Below are 25,061 nucleotides of genomic sequence, written 5' to 3'. Positions count from 1 at the left end.
CACACACATATATATATATATATATATATATATATATATATATATATATATATATATATATGTGATATTGCATTAGACACACATACATATTTATAGTTATTTTGCAACTGGACTGATATCCCTGACATATGCATATGCATACATACATATACATATACATATACATATACATATACATATACATATACATATACATATACATATATATATATATATATAGCCTGTTTGCATTGAGCCTCTCCTTGGAGGCTGAGGCTGCAGGGACTCCAGTTCCCAGGGATGCTTTGCCCAGGCCTGCGTGCGCGCTCCCGGCGTCACGTGTGGACGCGCTCGAGGCGTGCCGCGTCTTCTGGGAAGGGAAGGAAGGGAAGGGTCTTGCCAAGGCTCCAGCCAGGAGGAGAGACCCCCGGAGGAAGCCTTAGCTCACTCACCATGCAAGAGGAAGAGGAGGAGGAGGAGGACTTGGGGGACCGGGATCCCCCCTTGCACGGCTCCCAGGTCCCTGACACGCGTCAGGTAGGGAGGGGGGTGCATTCAGACGAGCAGGTGGCGTACACGTGTCTGCAGGGGGTGGAGGTTCTAGATGGATATCTCTATCCCTGTTGTGAAAGGATGCATCTAGGCTGCAGAATGAATGCACTTGAGCTGGCACAGCTGAATGCTGATATTCATTGCAGGGAGTTGTAGTTTCCCCAAGGTCTGTGTAGCCTCCCCTGCACTGAGTGCTTTGGAACTGAATGCAGGTTAAGTCCACTGAGCAATAGTTATTTTGCAATTGCTTCCAAGTGCCATTCATTCTACAGTGCATAGTAATAATAATAACAACAACAACAATCTGCAGTGCATTATTATTATTATTACTATTATTATTATTATACTGCTGAGCAAGTTTGAGTAGTTCCAAGTGCCATGCATCATCATCATCATCATCATCATCATTATTATTATCTACAGTGTATTTATTATTATTATTATTATTATACCACTGAGCAAGTTTAAGTAGTTCCAAGTGCCATGCATTATTATTATTATTATTGTCTACAATGTATTCTTATTGTATTATTACTACTTGGGAGTTTAAGTGCTACCAAGTGCCATTCATTTTGCAGTGTATTATTATTATTATTATTATTATTATACCACTGAGCAAGTTTGAGTAGTTCCAAGTGCCATGCATTGTTGTTGTTGTTGTTGTTGTTGTTGTTACCTACAGTGTATTGTTATTGTATTATTACTACTTGGTAGTTTAACTGCTACCAAGTGCCATTCATTTTGCAGTGTATTTATTATTATTATTATCTGCAATGCATTATTATTATTATTATTATTATACCACTGAGCAAGTTTAAGTAGTTCCAAGTGGCATGCATTATTATTATTATTATTATTATTATACCACTGAGCAAGTTTAAGTAGTTCCAAGTGGCATGCATTATTATTATTATTATTATTATTATCTACAGTGTATTATTGCTGTATTATTATTTTCCCCTGAATAAGTTTAAGAGCTACCACGAATTCTACAGTGTATTATTATTATTATTATTATTATTACCTACAGTGTATTGTTATTGTATTATTACTACTTGGTAGTTTAACTGCTACCAAGTGCCATTCACTTTGCAGTGTGTTATTATTATTATTATTATTATTATTATTATACCACTGAGCAAGTTTAAGTAGTTCCGACTGCCATGCATTATTATTATTATTATCTACAATGTATTGTTATTGTATTATTACTACTTGGTAGTTTAAGTGCTACCAAGTGCCATTCATTTTGCAGTGTATTATTATTATTACTATTATTATCTGCAGTGCATTATTATTATTATTATTATTATTATTATTATACCACTGAGCAAGTTTGAGTAGTTCCAAGTGCCATGCATTATTATTATTATTATTATTATTATTATTATTATTATCTACAGTGTATTGTTATTGTATTATTACTAGGTAGTTTAGGTGCTTGAGCACCTCAATGATGTCATGAGCGAAACCGTGAAGGGACACCCAAGACGGGACGGTTGTGGCAGAGAGGTCAGACCAAGCGTGATCCCTGGGGAAGGCAATGGCAAACCACTCCAGTATCCTTGCCAAGAAAACTAAATGGACCAGTACAACCAGAGATATGTCGGTATGCCATTGGAAGATGGGACTCCCAGGTCGGAAGGTGGCCAAAATGCTACTGGGGAGGAGCAGAGGATAAGTTCAACTAGCCCCAGATGTGATGACGCAGCTAGCTCAAAGCCGAAAGGAAGGCTAGCGGCCGACGGTACTGGAGGTGAACGACGAATCCGATGCTCTAAAGATCAACACACCATAGGAACCTGGAATGTAAGATCTATGAGCCAGGGCAAATTGGATGTTGTTATTGGTGAGATGTCAAGACTAAAGATAGACATTCTGGGGGTCAGCGAACTGAAATGGACTGGAATGGGCCACTTCACATCAGATGACCACCAGATCTACTACTGCGGACAAGAGGAACATCGAAGAAATGGAGTAGCCTTCATAATTAATAAGAAATTCGCTAAAGCGGTGCTTGGATACAACCCAAAAAATGACAGAATGATCTCAATTCGAGTGCAAGGAAAGCCTTTCAACATTACAGTGATCCAAATATACGCCCCAACCACAGCTGCTGAAGAAGCAGAAGTAGATCAGTTCTATGAGGATCTGCAGGACCTACTGGATAATACACCAAAAAGAGACATTATCTTCATTACAGGAGACTGGAATGCCAAGGTGGGAAGTCAAATGACAACTGGGATCACAGGCAAGCATGGTCTGGGAGAACAAAATGAAGCGGGACGCAGGCTGATAGAATTTTGCCAGGAAAACTCGCTGTGTATAACAAACACTCTCTTCCAACAACCTAAAAGACGGCTTTACACATGGACCTCACCAGACGGTCAACACCGAAATCAGATTGACTACATCCTTTGCAGCCAAAGGTGGCGGACATCCATCCAGTCGGTGAAAACAAGACCTGGGGCTGACTGCGGCTCAGATCACAAACTTCTTATTGCCCAATTTAGAATAAAACTAAAGAGATCAGGGAAAATACACAGACCAGTTAGATATGATCTCACTAACATTCCTAGCGAATATACAGTGGAAGTGAAGAACAGATTTGAAGGACTAGATTTAGTAAACAGAGTCCCAGAAGAACTATGGACAGAAGTCCGAGACATTGTTCAGGAGGCGGCAACAAAGTACGTCCCAAAGAAAAAGAAAACCAAGAAGGCAAAATGGTTGTCTGCTGAGACACTGGAAGTAGCCCAAGAAAGGAGGAAAGCAAAAGGAAACAGGGATAAGGGGAGATATGCCCAGTTAAATGCGCAATTCCAGAGGTTAGCCAGAAGAGATAAGGAACTATTTTTAAACAAGCAATGCATGGAAGTGGAAGAAGACAACAGAATAGGAAGGACAAGAGACCTCTTCCAGAAAATTAGAAACATTGGAGGTAAATTTCAGGCAAAAATTGGTATGATAAGAAACAAAGATGGCAGGGACCTAACAGAAGCTGAAGAGATCAAGAGAAGGTGGCGAGACTATACAGAAGATCTGTATAGGAAGGATAATAATATTGAGGATAGTTTTGACGGTGTGGTGAATGAATTAGAACCAGACATCCTGAGGAGTGAGGTGGAATGGGCCTTAAGAAGCATTGCTAACAACAAGGCAGCAGGAGACGACGGGATCCCAGCTGAACTGTTTAAAATCTTAAAAGATGATGCTGTCAAGGTGATGCATGCCATTTGCCAGCAAATATGGAAAACACAAGAATGGCCATCAGACTGGAAAAAATCAACTTATATCCCCATACCAAAAAAGGGAAATGCAAAAGACTGCTCCAACTTCCGTACGGTGGCCCTTATTTCTCATGCCAGTAAGGTAATGCTCAAGATCCTGCAAGGAAGACTCCAGCAATACATGGAGCGAGAGTTGCCAGATGTTCAAGCTGGGTTTAGAAAAGGCAGAGGAACGAGAGACCAAATTGCCAATATCCGCTGGATAATGGAGAAAGGCAGGGAGTTTCAGAAAAACATCTACTTCTGCTTCATTGACTATTCTAAAGCCTTTGACTGTGTGGATCATGATAAATTGTGGCAAGTTCTTAGTGGGATGGGCATCCCAAGCCACCTTCCCTCTCTCCTGAGGAATCTGTACAAGGACCAAGTAGCAACAGTAAGAACTGACCACGGAACAACAGACTGGTTCAAGATTGGGAAAGGCGTACGGCAAGGCTGCATCCTCTCACCCAACCTTTTTAACTTGTATGCAGAACACATCATGCGATGTGCGGGGTTTGATGAATGCAAGGCTGGGGTTAGGATTGCTGGAAAAAACATTAACAACCTCAGATATGCAGATGACACCACTCTGATGGCCGAAAGTGAGGAGGAGCTGAGGAGCCTTCTGATCAAGGTGAAAGAAGAAAGCGCAAAAGCCGGGTTGCAGCTAAACGTCAAAAAAACCAAGATTATGGCAACAAGAATGATTGACAACTGGAAAATAGAGGGAGAAACCGTGGAGGCCGTGACAGACTTTGTATTTCTAGGCGCAAAGATTACTGCAGATGCAGACTGTGGCCAGGAAATCAGAAGACGCTTACTTCTTGGGAGGAGAGCAATGTCCAGTCTCGATAAAATAGTGAAGAGTAGAGACATCAGACTGGCAAGAAAGATCCATTGCCTAGTCAAAGCCATGGTCTTCCCTGTAGTAACCTACGGATGGGAGAGCTGGACCTTAGGGAAGGCTGAGCGAAGGAAGAGAGATCCTTTTGAGCTGTGGTGCTGGAGGAAAGTTCTGAGAGTGCCTTGGACTGCGAGAAGATCCAACCAGTCCATCCTCCAGGAAATAAAGCCCGACTGCTCACTGGAGGGAAAGATACTAGAGACAAAGTTGAAGTACTTTGGTCACATCATGAGGAGACAGGAAAGCCTAGAGAAGACAATTATGCTGGGGAAAGTGGAAGGCAAAAGGAAGAGGGGCCGACCAAGGGCAAGATGGATGGATGGCATCCTTGAAGTTACTGGACTGACCTTGAGGGAGCTGGGGGTGGTAACGGCCGACAGGGAGCTCTGGCGTGGGCTGGTCCATGAGGTCACGAAGAGTCGGAGGCGACTGAACGAATGAACAACAACAAGTTTAGGTGCTACCAAGTGCCATTCATTTTGCAGTGTATTATCTGCAATTTATTATTATTATTATTATTATTATTATTCTCTACAGTGTATTATTACTGTATTATTACTATTTTCCCCTTAATAAGTTTAAGTGCTACCAAATGCCATTCATTCTGCAGTGTATTATTATTATTATTATTATTTTTATTATCTGCATTATTATTATTATTATTATTATTATTATTATTATACCACTGAACAAGTTTAAGTAGTTCCAAGTGCCATGCATCATCATCATCATCATCATCATCATTATTACTATTATTATCTACAGTTTATTATTACTGTATTATTACTATTTTCCCCTTAATAAGTTTAAGTGCCACCAAATGCCATTCATTCTGCAGATTATTATTATTATTATTATTATCTGCATTATTATTATTATTACTATTATTATTATTGTTATTATTATTATTATTATACCACTGAACAAGTTTAAGTAGTTCCAAGTGCCATGCATCATCATCGTTATAATTATCTACAGTGTATTGTTGTTGTTATTATTATTATTATTATTATTATTATTATTTTCCCCAGAATAAGTGCTACCAAGTACCATTAATTCAACAATGTATTATTATTATCATTATTATTATTATTACTATTATTACTATTGTACCACTGAGCAAGCTTAAGTTCTTCCAAGTGCCATGCATTATTATTATTCTCTATAGTGTATTATATTATTGTTGTTGTTATATTGTTGGAGGCTTTCATGGCCGGTATCACTGGGTTGCTGTAAGTTTTCCGGGCTGCCTGGACATGTTCCAGAAGCATTCTCTCCTGACGTTCTGCCTACATCTATGGCAGGCATCCTCAGAGGTTGTGAGTTTTGATGGAAACGAGGCAAGTGGGGTTTATCTATCTGTGGAATAATGTCCAGGGTGGGAGAAAGAACTCTCGTCTGTTGATTATTGTTGCATGGCCTTGCAGCTTCAAAGCCTGGCTGCTTCCTACCTGGGGGAATCCTTTGTTGGGAGGTGTTAGCTGACCCTGATTGTTTCCTGTCTGGAATTCCCCTGTTTTTTGGATGTAGCCAAAAATCTGTCCTGTAAATATGTACTGTCCTGTAAATAAAGCAGCCAGGCTTTGAAGCTGCAAGGCCATTCAATGCTAATCAAGCTGGCCAATGGCAACACTCATTCCAATCCGTTCCCAACTTCGGACTTTGCGTCCTCATTTTCTCACTGATCCAGTTTGGTTTCCATCATCGCTCATGCGTTGTATTGACAAGATGATGGAGCTGTGCGCAGAATTGCTGACCGGGGCTCCTTCGTTACCATGACAAGCCCATTAGGACCGAGGCCTGGCTCCCCAGGGCAAGACACCCGGGCAACTTGTCCATCTTGCCAGGCATTTTTGATAGATTAGGGTCCCCTTGCAAAAGAGGAAAGGGCTTCCAGAACTGCCTGGGTTTGCACTTTTGGGGGGGGGGGGGGGCTCTTTCTTTCCTTCCTCCTTTTCCCTCATATACCTTCTCCCTCTCTCTTTTCTACCTTCCTTTCTTTCTTCATTTGCTTTCCTTCATACACTTTCTCCCTTATTATTTCCTTCCTTCCTTTATCTTCCTTTCTCTTCCCCTCTTTTTCTTTCTTCCCTTCCTTCATCCCTTCTTTTCTCTTTTCTTTCTTTTCTTCCTTCCTTTCCTCCTTGCTTCCTTGATGCCTTCTTTTCTCTTTCCTCGCTTCCTTCTTTTTTCCTTTTATCCCTCCTTTCTCTTCCCTCTTTCCTTCCTTCCTTCTGTCTTCCTTCCTTTATTTCCTCTCCCTTCTTTTTATTTTTTCTTCCCTTCCTTCATCCCTTCCTTTGTCTTCCACTCTTCTTTCTTCCCTCCCCCCTTCATCCCTTCTTTTCTCTTTTCTCTCTTCTTTCTTTTCTATCATCCCTTCCTTTCTCAACCCTTCCTTCCCTCCTCCCTTCTTTTTCTTCCTTCCCTCCCTCCCTCCTTTCATCCCTTCTTTTCTCTTTCTTTTTTCTTTTGTCTCTTCCTTTCACTTTACTTCTTTTTCTTCCTTCCCTCCTTCCTTTCACCTCTTCCTTTCCCTTCCTTCCTTCCTTCCTTCCTTCCTTCCTTCCTTCCTTCCTTCCTTCCTTTTCTTCCTTCCTTCCTTTATCCCTTCCTTTCTTTTCTCCTCTCCCCTCCCTCCCTCCCTTTCTCTTCCCTTCTCTTTCTTTTTTCCTTCCCTCCCTTTTTTCATCCCTTCATTTCTCTTCTCATCCCTTCTTTCTTCCTCCCTTCTTTTTCTTACTTCCCTTCCTTCCTTCATCTCTTTCTTTCTCCCCCCCTTTCTTTCTTTCTTTCTTTCTTTCTCTCTCTTTCTTTCTTCCTTCCTTCCCTTCCTTCATCCATCTTTCTTTCTTTCTTTCTTCCCTCCCTTCATTCCTTCCTTCCTTCCTTTCTTCTTCTTCCTTCCTTCCCTTCCTTCATCTCTTTCTTTCTCTCCCCCTTTCTTTCTTTCTTTCTTTCTTTCGTTCTTTCTTTCTTTCTCTTTCTTTCTTCCTTCCCTTCCTTCATACATCTTTCCTTCTTTCCTTCTTTCTTTCTTTCTTCCCTCCCTTCATTCCTTCCTTCCTTCCTTTCTTCTTCTTCCTTCCTTCCCTTCCTTCATCTCTTTCTTTCTCTCCCCCTTTCTTTCTTTCTTTCTTTCTTTCGTTCTTTCTTTCTTTCTCTTTCTTTCTTCCTTCCCTTCCTTCATACATCTTTCCTTCTTTCCTTCTTTCTTTCTTTCTTCCCTCCCTTCATTCCTTCCTTCCTTCCTTTCTTCTTCTTCCTTCCTTCCCTTCCTTCATCTCTTTCTTTCTCTCCCCCTTTCTTTCTTTCTTTCTTTCGTTCTTTCTTTCTTTCTCTTTCTTTCTTCCTTCCCTTCCTTCATACATCTTTCCTTCTTTCCTTCTTTCTTTCTTTCTTCCCTCCCTTCATTCCTTCCTTCCTTTCTTCCTTTCTTTTCCCTCCCTCACTCCCTTCTTCCCTTTCTTTTTCCTCCCTTCTTTTTCTTTTTTCCCTTCCCTTCTTTCATACTTTCCCCCCTTTCTTTCCTTTCCCTTCGTCTGGCCTTTTTTTTTTAAGTCACACTCTCTCAGCCTCAGAGCAAGGCTCAAGCACACACAACACACATCCCTTCCAAAATAAAAATGGCCATTAGCTTGCCTTTCTATCTCTATACTGCCCTCCTTCGGTTGTGTTTGAGCATTGCATATATACATTTCTATAAGCTATTCCTTTCTATCAGTATATTGCCATTTTATAAATATTGGGTACGAATTTTGTAGCTGAAACCCCACAACTATTTTAAAGCTGTTAAAGAAAGATATGTGTGCCATGTTTGATACAGATCCATCAAGCCACAGAGGAGCCTTTGTGGCACAAACAAACAAACAAACAAAGCAGTAAACACACTGTACAGTATATACTTTGACTGCAGAGTCTTGGTTACTGTTAGCAGAGATTTAACAGACACAACAGACACAACACCCCAAAATACTGCAGAGTCTTGATCACTGTTAGCAGAGATTTAACAGACACAACACACACAACACCCCCAAAATACTGCAGAGTCTTGGTCACTGTTAGCAGGGATTTAACAGACACAACACACACAACACCCCCAAAATACTGCAGAGTCTTGGTCACTGTTAGCAGAGATTTAACAGACACAACAGACACAACACCCCAAAATACTGCAGAGTCTTGATCACTGTTAGCAGAGATTTAGCAGACACAACACACACAACATCCCCAAAATACTGCAGAGTCTTGGTCACTGTTAGCAGGGATTTAACAGACACAACACACACAACACCCCAAAATACTGCAGAGTCTTGGTCACTGTTAGCAGAGATTTAGCAGACACAACACACACAACACCCCAAAATACTGCAGAGTCTTGGTCACTGTTAGCAGGGATTTAGCAGACACAACACACACAACACCCCAAAATACTGCAGAGTCTTGGTCACTGTTAGCAGAGATTTAGCAGACACAACACACACAACATCCCCAAAATACTGCAGAGTCTTGGTCACTGTTAGCAGGGATTTAACAGACACAACACACACAACACCCCAAAATACTGCAGAGTCTTGGTCACTGTTAGCAGAGATTTAACAGACACAACAGACACAACACCCCAAAATACTGCAGAGTCTTGGTCACTGTTAGCAGAGATTTAACAGACACAACAGACACAACACCCCAAAATACTGCAGAGTCTTGGTCACTGTTAGCAGAGATTTAACAGACACAACAGACACAACACCCCAAAATACTGCAGAGTCTTGATCACTGTTAGCAGAGATTTAACAGACACAACAGACACAACACCCCAAAATACTGCAGAGTCTTGGTCACTGTTAGCAGAGATTTAACAGACACAACAGACACAACACCCCAAAATACTGCAGAGTCTTGATCCCTGTTAGCAGAGATTTAACAGACACAACAGACACAACACCCCAAAATACTGCAGAGTCTTGGTCACTGTTAGCAGAGATTTAACAGACACAACAGACACAACACCCCAAAATACTGCAGAGTCTTGATCACTGTTAGCAGAGATTTAACAGACACAACAGACACAACACCCCAAAATACTGCAGAGTCTTGGTCACTGTTAGCAGAGATTTAACAGACACAACAGACACAACACCCCAAAATACTGCAGAGTCTTGGTCACTGTTAGCAGAGATTTAACAGACACAACAGACACAACACCCCCAAAATACTGCAGAGTCTTGATCCCTGTTAGCAGAGATTTAACAGACACAACAGACACAACACCCCCCAAAATACTGCAGAGTCTTGATCCCTGTTAGCAGAGATTTAACAGACACAACAGACACAACACCCCAAAATACTGCAGAGTCTTGGTCACTGTTAGCAGAGATTTAACAGACACAACAGACACAACACCCCCAAATACTGCAGAGTCTTGGTCACTGTTAGCAGAGATTTAACAGACACAACAGACACAACACCCCCCAAAATACTGCAGAGTCTTGATCACTGTTAGCAGAGATTTAACAGACACAACAGACACAACACCCCCCAAAATACTGCAGAGTCTTGGTCACTGTTAGCAGAGATTTAACAGACACAACAGACACAACACCCCCAAAATACTGCAGAGTCTTGATCCCTGTTAGCAGAGATTTAACAGACACAACAGACACAACACCCCCCAAAATACTGCAGAGTCTTGATCCCTGTTAGCAGAGATTTAACAGACACAACAGACACAACACCCCAAAATACTGCAGAGTCTTGGTCACTGTTAGCAGAGATTTAACAGACACAACAGACACAACACCCCCAAAATACTGCAGAGTCTTGGTCACTGTTAGCAGAGATTTAACAGACACAACAGACACAACACCCCCAAATACTGCAGAGTCTTGGTCACTGTTAGCAGAGATTTAACAGACACAACAGACACAACACCCCAAAATACTGCAGAGTCTTGATCACTGTTAGCAGAGATTTAACAGACACAACAGACACAACACCCCCCAAAATACTGCAGAGTCTTGGTCACTGTTAGCAGAGATTTAACAGACACAACAGACACAACACCCCCAAAATACTGCAGAGTCTTGATCCCTGTTAGCAGAGATTTAACAGACACAACAGACACAACACCCCCCAAAATACTGCAGAGTCTTGATCCCTGTTAGCAGAGATTTAACAGACACAACAGACACAACACCCCAAAATACTGCAGAGTCTTGGTCACTGTTAGCAGAGATTTAACAGACACAACAGACACAACACCCCCAAAATACTGCAGAGTCTTGGTCACTGTTAGCAGAGATTTAACAGACACAACAGACACAACACCCCCAAATACTGCAGAGTCTTGGTCACTGTTAGCAGAGATTTAACAGACACAACAGACACAACACCCCAAAATACTGCAGAGTCTTGATCACTGTTAGCAGAGATTTAACAGACACAACAGACACAACACCCCCCAAAATACTGCAGAGTCTTGGTCACTGTTAGCAGAGATTTAACAGACACAACAGACACAACACCCCAAAATACTGCAGAGTCTTGGTCACTGTTAGCAGAGATTTAACAGACACAACAGACACAACACTCCAAAATACTGCAGAGTCTTGATCACTGTTAGCAGAGATTTAACAGACACAACAGACACAACACCCCAAAATACTGCAGAGTCTTGGTCACTGTTAGCAGAGATTTAACAGACACAACAGACACAACACCCCCCAAAATACTGCAGAGTCTTGATCCCTGTTAGCAGAGATTTAACAGACACAACAGACACAACACCCCCCAAAATACTGCAGAGTCTTGATCCCTGTTAGCAGAGATTTAACAGACACAACAGACACAACACCCCAAAATACTGCAGAGTCTTGATCCCTGTTAGCAGAGATTTAACAGACACAACAGACACAACACCCCAAAATACTGCAGAGTCTTGGTCACTGTTAGCAGAGATTTAACAGACACAACAGACACAACACCCCCAAATACTGCAGAGTCTTGGTCACTGTTAGCAGAGATTTAACAGACACAACAGACACAACACCCCAAAATACTGCAGAGTCTTGATCACTGTTAGCAGAGATTTAACAGACACAACAGACACAACACCCCCCAAAATACTGCAGAGTCTTGGTCACTGTTAGCAGAGATTTAACAGACACAACAGACACAACACCCCAAAATACTGCAGAGTCTTGGTCACTGTTAGCAGAGATTTAACAGACACAACAGACACAACACTCCAAAATACTGCAGAGTCTTGATCACTGTTAGCAGAGATTTAACAGACACAACAGACACAACACCCCAAAATACTGCAGAGTCTTGGTCACTGTTAGCAGAGATTTAACAGACACAACAGACACAACACCCCCAAAATACTGCAGAGTCTTGGTCACTGTTAGCAGAGATTTAACAGACACAACAGACACAACACCCCCAAATACTGCAGAGTCTTGGTCACTGTTAGCAGAGATTTAACAGACACAACAGACACAACACCCCAAAATACTGCAGAGTCTTGATCACTGTTAGCAGAGATTTAACAGACACAACAGACACAACACCCCCCAAAATACTGCAGAGTCTTGGTCACTGTTAGCAGAGATTTAACAGACACAACAGACACAACACCCCAAAATACTGCAGAGTCTTGGTCACTGTTAGCAGAGATTTAACAGACACAACAGACACAACACTCCAAAATACTGCAGAGTCTTGATCACTGTTAGCAGAGATTTAACAGACACAACAGACACAACACCCCAAAATACTGCAGAGTCTTGGTCACTGTTAGCAGAGATTTAACAGACACAACAGACACAACACCCCCAAAATACTGCAGAGTCTTGATCCCTGTTAGCAGAGATTTAACAGACACAACAGACACAACACCCCCAAAATACTGCAGAGTCTTGATCCCTGTTAGCAGAGATTTAACAGACACAACAGACACAACACCCCAAAATACTGCAGAGTCTTGGTCACTGTTAGCAGAGATTTAACAGACACAACAGACACAACACCCCCAAAATACTGCAGAGTCTTGGTCACTGTTAGCAGAGATTTAACAGACACAACAGACACAACACCCCCAAAATACTGCAGAGTCTTGGTCACTGTTAGCAGAGATTTAACAGACACAACAGACACAACACCCCCAAATACTGCAGAGTCTTGATCACTGTTAGCAGAGATTTAACAGACACAACAGACACAACACCCCAAAATACTGCAGAGTCTTGGTCACTGTTAGCAGAGATTTAACAGACACAACAGACACAACACCCCAAAATACTGCAGAGTCTTGGTCACTGTTAGCAGAGATTTAACAGACACAACAGACACAACACCCCAAAATACTGCAGAGTCTTGGTCACTGTTAGCAGAGATTTAACAGACACAACAGACACAACACCCCAAAATACTGCAGAGTCTTGGTCACTGTTAGCAGAGATTTAACAGACACAACAGACACAACACCCCAAAATACTGCAGAGTCTTGATCACTGTTAGCAGAGATTTAACAGACACAACAGACACAACACCCCAAAATACTGCAGAGTCTTGGTCACTGTTAGCAGAGATTTAACAGACACAACAGACACAACACCCCAAAATACTGCAGAGTCTTGGTCACTGTTAGCAGAGATTTAACAGACACAACAGACACAACACTCCAAAATACTGCAGAGTCTTGATCACTGTTAGCAGAGATTTAACAGACACAACAGACACAACACCCCAAAATACTGCAGAGTCTTGATCCCTGTTAGCAGAGATTTAACAGACATAACACACACAACACCCCCAAAATACTGCAGAGTCTTGGTCACTGTTAGCAGAGATTTAACAGACACAACAGACACAACACCCCAAAATACTGCAGAGTCTTGATCACTGTTAGCAGAGATTTAACAGACATAACACACACAACACCCCCAAAATACTGCAGAGTCTTGGTCACTGTTAGCAGAGATTTAACAGACACAACAGACACAACACCCCCCAAAATACTGCAGAGTCTTGGTCACTGTTAGCAGAGATTTAACAGACACAACAGGCACAACACCCCAAAATACTGCAGAGTCTTGGTCACTGTTAGCAGAGATTTAACAGACACAACAGACACAACACCCCCCAAAATACTGCAGAGTCTTGGTCACTGTTAGCAGAGATTTAACAGACACAACAGACACAACACCCCCAAAATACTGCAGAGTCTTGATCCCTGTTAGCAGAGATTTAACAGACACAACAGACACAACACCCCAAAATACTGCAGAGTCTTGATCCCTGTTAGCAGAGATTTAACAGACACAACAGACACAACACCCCAAAATACTGCAGAGTCTTGATCACTGTTAGCAGAGATTTAACAGACACAACAGACACAACACCCCAAAATACTGCAGAGTCTTGGTCACTGTTAGCAGAGATTTAACAGACACAACAGACACAACACCCCAAAATACTGCAGAGTCTTGATCACTGTTAGCAGAGATTTAACAGACACAACAGACACAACACCCCAAAATACTGCAGAGTCTTGGTCACTGTTAGCAGAGATTTAACAGACACAACAGACACAACACTCCAAAATACTGCAGAGTCTTGATCACTGTTAGCAGAGATTTAACAGACACAACAGACACAACACCCCAAAATACTGCAGAGTCTTGATCCCTGTTAGCAGAGATTTAACAGACATAACACACACAACACCCCCAAAATACTGCAGAGTCTTGGTCACTGTTAGCAGAGATTTAACAGACACAACAGACACAACACCCCCAAAATACTGCAGAGTCTTGATCCCTGTTAGCAGAGATTTAACAGACACAACAGACACAACACCCCAAAATACTGCAGAGTCTTGATCACTGTTAGCAGAGATTTAACAGACACAACAGACACAACACCCCAAAATACTGCAGAGTCTTGGTCACTGTTAGCAGAGATTTAACAGACACAACAGACACAACACCCCAAAATACTGCAGAGTCTTGGTCACTGTTAGCAGAGATTTAACAGACACAACAGACACAACACCCCAAAATACTGCAGAGTCTTGGTCACTGTTAGCAGAGATTTAACAGACACAACAGACACAACACCCCAAAATACTGCAGAGTCTTGGTCACTGTTAGCAGAGATTTAACAGACACAACAGACACAACACCCCCCAAAATACTGCAGAGTCTTGATCACTGTTAGCAGAGATTTAACAGACATAACACACACAACACCCCCAAAATACTGCAGAGTCTTGGTCACTGTTAGCAGAGATTTAACAGACACAACAGACACAACACCCCCCAAAATACTGCAGAGTCTTGGTCACTGTTAGCAGAGATTTAACAGACACAACAGGCACAACACCCCAAAATACTGCAGAGTCTTGGTCACTGTTAGCAGAGATTTAACAGACACAACAGACACAACACCCCCCAAAATACTGCAGAGTCTTGGTCACTGTTAGCAGAGATTTAACAGACACAACAGACACAACACCCCCAAAATACTGCAGAGTCTTGGTCACTGTTAGCAGAGATTTAACAGACACAACAGACACAACACCCCCAAAATACTGCAGAGTCTTGGTCACTGTTAGCAGAGATTTAACAGACACAACAGACACAACACCCCAAAATACTGCAGAGTCTTGGTCACTGTTAGCAGAGATTTAACAGACACAACAGACACAACACCCCAAAATACTGCAGAGTCTTGGTCACTGTTAGCAGAGATTTAGCAGACACAACAGACACAACAGCCCAAAATACTGCAGAGTCTTGATCACTGTTAGCAGAGATTTAACAGACACAACAGACACAACACCCCAAAATACTGCAGAGTCTTGGTCACTGTTAGCAGAGATTTAACAGACACAACAGACACAACACCCCCAAAATACTGCAGAGTCTTGGTCACTGTTAGCAGAGATTTAACAGACACAACAGACACAACACCCCAAAATACTGCAGAGTCTTGGTCACTGTTAGCAGAGATTTAACAGACACAACAGACACAACACCCCAAAATACTGCAGAGTCTTGGTCACTGTTAGCAGAGATTTAGCAGACACAACAGACACAACAGCCCAAAATACTGCAGAGTCTTGATCACTGTTAGCAGAGATTTAACAGACACAACAGACACAACAGCCCAAAATACTGCAGCGTCTTGATCACTGTTAGCAGAGATTTAACAGACACAACAGACACAACAGCCCAAAATACTGCAGAGTCTTGGTCACTGTTAGCAGAGATTTAACAGACACAACAGACACAACAGCCCAAAATACTGCAGAGTCTTGATCACTGTTAGCAGAGATTTAGCAGACACAACAGACACAACAGCCCAAAATACTGCAGAGTCTTGATCACTGTTAGCAGAGATTTAACAGACACAACAGACACAACACCCCAAAATACTGCAGAGTCTTGGTCACTGTTAGCAGAGATTTAACAGACACAACAGACACAACACCCCAAAATACTGCATAGTCTTGGTCACTGTTAGCAGAGATTTAACAGACACAACAGACACAAGACCCCAAAATACTGCAGAGTCTTGGTCACTGTTAGCAGAGATTTAACAGACACAACAGACACAAGACCCCAAAATACTGCAGAGTCTTGGTCACTGTTAGCAGAGATTTAACAGCAAAGCCTCTATGTTGTGCTGGCCCCCAATTATATCTTATAGCTTGCTTGCGTACAGGTAAAGACCCATTTTCCTTGGCTGCTCTTTGCACATTTGTCATATTTGTAGCGTTGAGTGTGAACAAGGGAAGGATCCCAGCCAAGCAATGCACCTGGGATTAAAATCTCCTCCTTGAAAAGATCACCAACCTGTCAGGACAGGTTAGGCATTGGGACAAGGGTGCCATTTTCCATCGAGAAAGGTGTCATGTGCAAAAGGGAAGCATTGCCTTCAGGGCGGCAACGCAAACTCAAAAAACAATGGAACCGTTGATTGGGGGTCAGCACAACATAGAGACTGTGCTGTTAAATCTCTGCTAACAGTGACCAAGACTCTGCAGTATTTTGGGGATTGGAACTAACTGCCTTGGAGAGGCTCCATCCCACTGCGTGAGAATTTCAGGGATCGGGGATCGGAACTCAATCTTCCTAATGCTGCGACCCCTTAATACAGTTCCTGATGTTGTGTGACCTCCTTCCCTTCCTCCTTCCTTTCTACTTTCATGGGGCTAAAGAGGGAGAGTAAACACACACAACACCCCTGCAAGGTAGGCCTGTTCATGCCTCCTCTCACTCAGTGGGATGGAGCCTCTCCAAGGCAAACAGCTAGTTCCGTTCCACAAAATACTGCAGAGTCTTGGACACTGTTAGCAGAGATTTAACAGCACAGCCTCTATGTTGACCTCCTTCCCTCCCTCCTTCCTTTCTACTTTCATGGGGCTAAAGAGGGAGAGTAAACACATACAACACCCCCAAAATACTGCAGAGTCTTGGTCACTGTTAGCAGAGATTTAACAATACAGCCTCTATGTTGTGCTGACCCCCAACCATATTTTCATTGCTGCTTCAGAATTGTCATTTTGCTCCTGTTATGAATCGTAATGTAAATATCTGATATGCAGGATGGATTCTCATTCACTGGACCAAATTTGGCACAAGCACTCGATATGCCCAAATTTGAATATGGATAGGGATGTGGGGGGGATTGATTTTTTCACTTGGGAGTTGTAGTTGTTGGGATTTATAGGTCACTTACAATCAAAGAGCATTCTAAACTCCACCAACTATAGAGTTGAACCAGTCTTGGCACATAGAACTCCCAGGACTAACAGACAATACAGGAAGGGTTTGGTGGGCATTGAGCTTGAGTTTGGGAGTTGTAGTTCACCTACATCCAGAGAGCACTGTGGACCCAAACAATGATGGATCTGGACCAAACATGGCACAGATACTCAATATAACCAAATGTGAACACTGGTGGAGTTTGGGGAAAATAGACCTTGACATTTGGGAGTTGTAGTTGCTGGGATTTATAGTTCACCTACAATCAAAAGCATTCTGAACTCCACCAACGATGGAATTGAACCAAACCTGGCACACAGAACTCCTGGTGTAGACGCACAATCACAATAATGCATTGAGCTTGAGTTTGGGAGTTGTAGTTCACCTGCATCCAGAGAGCGCTGTGGACTCAAACAATGATGGATCTGGACCAAACATGGCCCGAATACTCAATATGCTTTAATGTGAACACTGGTGGAATTTGGGGAAAATAGACCTTGACATTTGTGAGTTGGAGTTGCTGGGATTTATAGTTCACTATAATCAAAGAGCAATCTGAACTCCACCAATGATAGAATTGAACCAAACTTGGCACAAAGAACTCCCATGACAGAAACAGATAATACTGGTTGGGTCTGGTGGGCATTGACCTTGAGTTTGGGAGTTGTAGTTCACCTACATCCAGAGAGTTCTGTGGACTCAAACAATGATGGATCTGGAGCAAACTTGGCACGGATACTCAATATAACCAAATGTGAACGCTGGTGGAGTTTGGGGGAACTAGACCTTGATATTTGGGAGTTGGAGTTGCTGGGATTTATAGTTCACTTACAATCAAAGAGCATTCTGAACTCCACCAACGATGGACTTGAACCAAACTTGGCACACAGAATTCCCATGATGAACAGAAAATACTGGAAGGGTTTGGTGGGCATTGACCTTGAGTTTGGGAGTTGTAGTTCACCTACATCCAGAGAGCACTGTGGACTCAAACAATGATGGATCTGGACCAAACTTGGCATGGATACTGCATATGCTCGAATGTGAACACTGGTGGAGTTTGGGGAAAATAAACCTTGACATTTGGGAGTTGTAGTTGCTGGGAGTTATAGTTCACCTATAATCAAAGAGCATTCTGAACTCCAACGATGGAATTGAACCAAACTTGGCACACAGAACTCCTGGTGTAGACGCACAATCACAATAATGCATTGAGCTTGAGTTTGGGAGTTGTAGTTAACCTGCATCCAGAGAGCGCTGTGGACTCAAACAATGATGGATCTGGACCAAACTTGGCACGAATACTGCATATGCTCAAATGTGAACACTGGTGGAGTTTGGGGAAAATAAACCTTGACATTTGGGAGTTGTAGTTGCTGGGATTTATAGTTCACCTATAATCAAAGAGCGTTCTGAACTTCACCAATGATGGAATTGAACCAAACTTGGCATACAAAACTGGTGTAGACGCATTATCACAATAATGCCTTGCTTTGTCATCATTTTTCAAGGGACGACAGAGGACATGTGAACCTAAAGAAGTGACCTTTGAAGACGTGGCGGTCAGTTTCTCTGTCGAGGAGTGGTCCGCCTTGCAGGGCTGGCAGAAGGCGCTGCACAAAGAAGTGATGCTGGAGAACTACTCTCTTCTATTTTCTTTGGGTAAAAGATATATTTTCGATGTTGCCAAGGCTAATATGTCTTGGATGCTAAGCAGGGTCAGCCTTGGTTAGTGTTTGGATGGGAGACCGACTGTTGCATTTGAATGGCAAATCCCTTTGAGCCACACCACTCTTTTCCTTTTTCATGTGCAGGCCATTCCATCCCGTCAGTGGAGTTTTCTGACTTAATCTCCCAACTGGAAGGGACCGTTGAGGGCCAGAAACTTGTCCGGGCTGTTGGAGAAGAGCAATGCCGAGGTAAGAAGTCATTGGTCAATATGGATGCTGGAAACAGGGGACTTTTGTTGTGATGCATCCACAATTTGGTAGGAGTTGACTTAAGTGCCATCTACACTGCCATTATAATGCAGATTGGACTGCATTACATGGTCATATCATCTAGTTCAATGGAGTTAAACTGCATTATATGAGTCTACATTGACCATATAATGCAGTTTAGTCTGGAGGATAATGCCAGTGTAGGTCCAGCCTTAGGCCCCTTCTACACAGCCATATAAAATCCAGATTATTTTCTTTGAACTGGATTATATTGCAGTGTAGACTCATATAATCCACTTCAAAGCAGATAATGTGCATTATCTGATTTGATAATCTGGATTACATGGCAGTGTAGATGGGGCTTTAGTGTAGGAGGGGGTTATAGGGCACCCTTTTGCACAGCCATATAATCCAGTTTCAGAATGCAGATTAATTGCATTGAACTGGATTATACGACAGTGTAGACTCAGGCTAGATCTACACTGCTTTGTAATTCTGTATTTGCCCCTGGATTATCTGCTTTGAACTGGATTATATTAGTCTACATTGCAATATAATCCAGTTCAAAGCATAATCTGGATTTTATATAGCAGTGTGAATGGGGCCTCATCTGACCCTAATTGGCTCTGTTTTAAAATCCAAATGATCTGTTTTGAACTTGATTATATGGCAGTGTAGACTCATATAATCCAGTTCAAAGCAGATAATGTGGATTTTCTGATTTGATAATTTGGATTATATGGCAGTGCGAATGGGGCCTCATCTGACTCTAATTGGTTTTGTCATAAGATCCAAATGATCTTCTTTGAACTGGATTATATGGCAGTGTGGACTCATATAATCCAGTTCAAAGCAGATAATGTGGATTTTCTGATTTGATAATCTGGATTCTATGACAGTGTAAACTCAGGCTAGATCTACACTGCTTTGTAATCCTGTATTTGCCCCCGGATTATCTGCTTTGAACTGGAATATATTAGTCTACATTGCCATATAATCCAGTTCAAAGCAGATAATCTGGATTTTATATGGCAGCATGGATTGGGCCTCATCTGATCCTAATGGGTTCGATAATAAAATCCAGATTACCTGCATTGAACTGGATTATATGGCAGTGTAGACTCATATAATCTAGTTCAAAGCAGATAATGTGGATTATCTGATTTCATAATCTGAATTATATGGCATTGTGAATGGGGCCTCATCTGACCCTAATTGGTTCTGTCATAAGATCCAAATGATCTGCTTTGAACTGGATTATATGGCATTGTAGACTCCTATAATCCAGTTCAAAGCAGATAATGTGGATTATCTGATTTCATAATCTGGATTATAGGCAGTGTAGAAGGGCATTAGAAAGGATGCTGTGTGACCCCTTTTGCACAGCCATGTAATCCAGTTTCAGAATGCAAATTATATAATGGTCTAGAGTCTGGCTGGATCTACACTGCTTTGTAATCCTGTATTTGACGCCAGATTATCTTTGAACTGGATTATATGAGTCTACACTGCCATATAATCCAGTTCAAATTAGATAATCTGGATTTTATATGGTAGCATAGATTGGGTTGGATTATATGCGTCTACGCTGCCATATAATTCAGTTCAAAGCAGATAATCTGGATTTTTTTATGGCAGCATGGATTGGGCCTCATCTGATCCTAATTGGTTTGATCGTAAAACTCCAGATTACTTGCTTAGAACCGGATTATATGGCAGTTTAGACTCATATAATGCAATTCAAAGCAGATAATAAGGACCGGGTTGTGGCGCAGCTGGTTGGGAGTCAGCTGCATTAAAATCACTACTGACCGAGAGGTCATGAGTTCGAAGCCAGCCCGGGTCAGAGTGAGCTTCCGGCCATTTGTTTAGCTTGCTGTCAACCTTTGCAGCCTGAAAGACTATTGTAGGAAATTTATGTACCGCTTATGCGGGGAGGCTAATTTAACTAATTTACGACGCCATAAAACTCTCCAGCAGTGTGCAAAAGAATGAGGAAGTACTCCATGGGTGTCACAAGTGGACGGTGAAGCAACAGCTCCCCCGGTGGCCGGAATTCAGAAAACATCCCCTCATGAAGCTGGAATGTTAAATAGCCTCTGAGTGTCTGTCTATATATGTTGTGTGTCTATGGCATTGAATGTTTGCCATGTATATGTGCTTTGAGTCCCCTGCGGGGTGAGAAGGCCGAGATATAAACACTGTAAATAAATAAATAATGTAAATAAATAAATAATGTGGATTATCTGCTTCTAACCCATGTTTGCCTTTTTGCTTGCTTTCAGGTGGCCGCCTTCCTTTTCCCAAGGACGTGGACGGACCCTGGGACCTACAGGTTGACCCTAAGAGTGACCGCTGCTTGACCCCGGCCAGCGACGGAGAGGGTGAGAATGGGGGGGGGGGGGCATCACAATAACTACAACTACAACCCATTTTAGTGGACCTGTTGCTCCCCACAGTAAAGTCTCTGTGTAGTGAACTCTCAGTTAACCAGAACCCCATGGAGATTAAAAACAGCTCATAACTCATCCTATACCCTGATATCAGTATTGCAAGATAGTCATTCAAAGCAAATTAAGGCTGGACCTACACTGTTGTATAATCCAGATTATCAAAGCAGAAAGACCTACACTGCCGTATAATCTGGGCACCCAGTTCCTTTTACACACACACACACACACACACACCTATATATTCCAGTATCTGATCCCAGATTATCTGATATGAACTGGATTATATGAGTCTACGCTGTAATATAATCCAGTTCAAAGCAGATAATGTAGGTTTTATACAGCTGTGTAGAAGGGGACCCAGTTCCTTTTACACACACACACACACACACACACACACATATTTTCCAGTATTTGATCCCAGATTATCTGATTTGAACTGGATTATATGAGTCTACACTGCAATATAATCCAGTTCAAAGCACGTAATGAGGATTTTATACAGCTGTGTAGAAGGGGACCCAGTTTCTTTTACACACACACACACACAAAAAACCAGATATATATTTTCCAGTATCTGATCCCAGATTATCTGATTTGAACTGGATTATATGAGTCTAAACTGCAGTATAATCCAGTTCAAAGCACGTAATGAGGATTTTATACAGCTGTGTAGAAGGGGACTCAGTTTCTGAATCCAGATTATCTGATTTGAACTGGATTATATGAGTCTACACCGTCTTATAATCCAGGATCAAATCTGAATTCACAAACTGGATTATATGTCAGTGTAGACTGGGTCAAAGGCATGTTAATAAGTGTATTTCCTCCTTCCTTCCCCTTTCTTCTCCTCTTCCTTCCTCTTCTCTTCCCCAAACAGGGGAGTGCCAGAGCAGCCTCCACCTTTGCGCCCTCATGAAGCTCGTCCAGGAGATCCCCGAATTCCTCTGCAAGCAAAACAAGGACCCCCAAAACCCCGTTTCGGCTTCCGACGGCGAAAGCAGCGAAGCCGAAGGAACGTCCATCGCTGTAAATGGCCGCGGTAAGTGAGTGACCCTTGCAAAATGAATCCGCTCTCAGTTTTCGTCCAAATTTGGAAAGAGTTCGTTTACAGTACCAAAGCTGGCTCTACACTGCTTGCTATATAATTCAAATGTCATGACTCGTGCTGAGGACGAAGCGGAAGGGGTTCTTCACTGCCCTATATATCCCAGGATCTGGTCCTAGTTTGTCTGCTTTGAACTGGATTATAATGAGTCTCCACTGCTAGATAGTCTGGGATAAGGAGATAATATGGGATCGGATCCTGGGATATAAGAGCAGCCTAAAGGCCCCATCCACACTGCCATATAAAATCCAGATTATCTGCTCTGAAATGGATTATATGAGTCTACGCTGCCCTATAATCCAGTTCAGTGTAGAAAATCTGGATTTTATATGGCAGTGTAGAAGGAGTTTGAAGAATCCACCTTGGCCTCTTCTACACGAAAGATTATCTGATTTGAACTGGATTATATGAGGCTGGATCTACACTGTCGTATAATCCAGATTATCAAAATTGATTATCTGCTTTGAACTGGATTAAGGCTGAATCTGCACTGCTGTATAAAATCCAGATTTTCAATACTGAAAGGATTATATGGCAGTGTAGACTCATATAATCTAGTTCAAAGCAGATAATCTGGGATCAGATACTGGAATAGATAGATAGATAGATAGATATATTCCAGTATCTGATCCCAGATTATCTGCTTTGAACTGGATTATATGAGTCTACACTGCCATATAACCCAGTATATGGGGATCAAATACTGAATATATGTGTGTGTATGTATATGTATGTGTATATGTATATGTGTGTGTGTGTATTCCAGTATCTGATCCCGGATTATCTGCTTTGAACTGGATTATATGAGTCTACACTACCATATAATCCAGTATATGGGATCAGATACTTATATACATATATACACACACACATTCATTCATTCACTCATATAATCCAGTATCTGATCCCAGATTATCTGCTTTGAACTGGATTATATGAGTTTACACTGCTATAAGAGCAAATAATATGGAATCAGTAACTAGATTATGTGACAGTATAGAAGGGTCTATACTGCCATATACGCTGGATGTATACTGCCATATAATACAGATTATCAAATCAGATACTCCAGGTTATGTGTTTTGAACTGGGTTATATGAGGCCCCTTCTACACTGACATATAAAATCCAGGTTACCTGCTTCAAACTGGATTATAAGGCAGTGTAGACTCGTATAATCCAGTTCAAAGTGTATAAAGTGGATTATCTGCTTTGAACTAAATTATGTGGCAGTGAGTGTAGACTCATATAATCCAGTTCAAAGTATATAAAGTGGATTATCTGCTTTGAACTAAATTATGTGGCAGTGTAGACTCATATAATCCAGTTCAAAGTGTATAAAGTGGATGATCTGCTTTGAACTAAATTATGTGGCAGTGTGGACTCATATAATCCAGTTCAAAGTGTATAAAGTGGATGATCTGCTTTGAACTAAATTATGTGGCAGTGTAGACTCATATAATCCAGTTCAAAGTATATAAAGTGGATTATCTGCTTTGAACTAAATTATGTGGCAGTGTAGACTCATATAATCCAGTTCAAAGTGTATAAAGTGGATGATCTGCTTTGAACTAAATTATGTGGCAGTGTAGACTCATATAATCCAGTTCAAAGTGTATAAAGTGGATGATCTGCTTTGAACTAAATTATGTGGCAGGGTAGACTATAATAATCCAGTTCAAAGTATGTAAAGTGGATGATCTGCTTTGAACTAATTTATGTGGCAGTGTAGACTCATATAATCCAGTTCAAAGTATATAAAGTGGATTATCTGCTTTGAACTAAATTATGTGGCAGTGTGGACTCATATAATCCAGTTCAAAGTGTATAAAGTGGATGATCTGCTTTGAACTAAATTATGTGGCAGTGTAGACTCATATAATCCAGTTCAAAGTATATAAAGTGGATTATATGCTTTGAACTAAATTATGTGGCAGTGTAGACTCATATAATCCAGTTCAAAGTATATAAAGTGGATTATCTGCTTTGAACTAAATTATGTGGCAGTGTAGACTCATATAATCCAGTTCAAAGTATATAATGTGGATTATCTGCTTTGCTAATCTGGATTATATGGCAGTGAA

General features: G+C 41.6%; 1 protein-coding gene across 2 annotated transcripts in view; it reads left to right on the top strand.

Moving 5' to 3' along the window:
* The first annotated feature begins 323 nt into the window (after nt 1-323).
* The window catches only part of LOC132779053 (protein KRBA1-like), a 58,293-nt gene continuing 33,555 nt past the window's right edge, over nt 324-25,061 (top strand). For both annotated transcript variants that reach the window (XM_067470415.1, XM_067470414.1), the window contains exons 1-5: nt 324-516; nt 18,992-19,142; nt 19,295-19,399; nt 21,706-21,804; nt 22,751-22,912. In XM_067470415.1, coding sequence (XP_067326516.1) covers nt 433-516; nt 18,992-19,142; nt 19,295-19,399; nt 21,706-21,804; nt 22,751-22,912 — 601 coding nt within the window. In that variant the 5' untranslated portion in view covers nt 324-432. The remainder of the gene's footprint in view (nt 517-18,991; nt 19,143-19,294; nt 19,400-21,705; nt 21,805-22,750; nt 22,913-25,061) is intronic.

Source organism: Anolis sagrei, chromosome 6 (assembly GCF_037176765.1).
Source record: "Anolis sagrei isolate rAnoSag1 chromosome 6, rAnoSag1.mat, whole genome shotgun sequence".
Lineage (NCBI taxonomy): Eukaryota > Metazoa > Chordata > Lepidosauria > Squamata > Dactyloidae > Anolis > Anolis sagrei.
The sequence above is the reverse complement of the archived record's forward strand: the minus strand, read 5'-3'. Positions and strand labels throughout refer to the sequence as shown.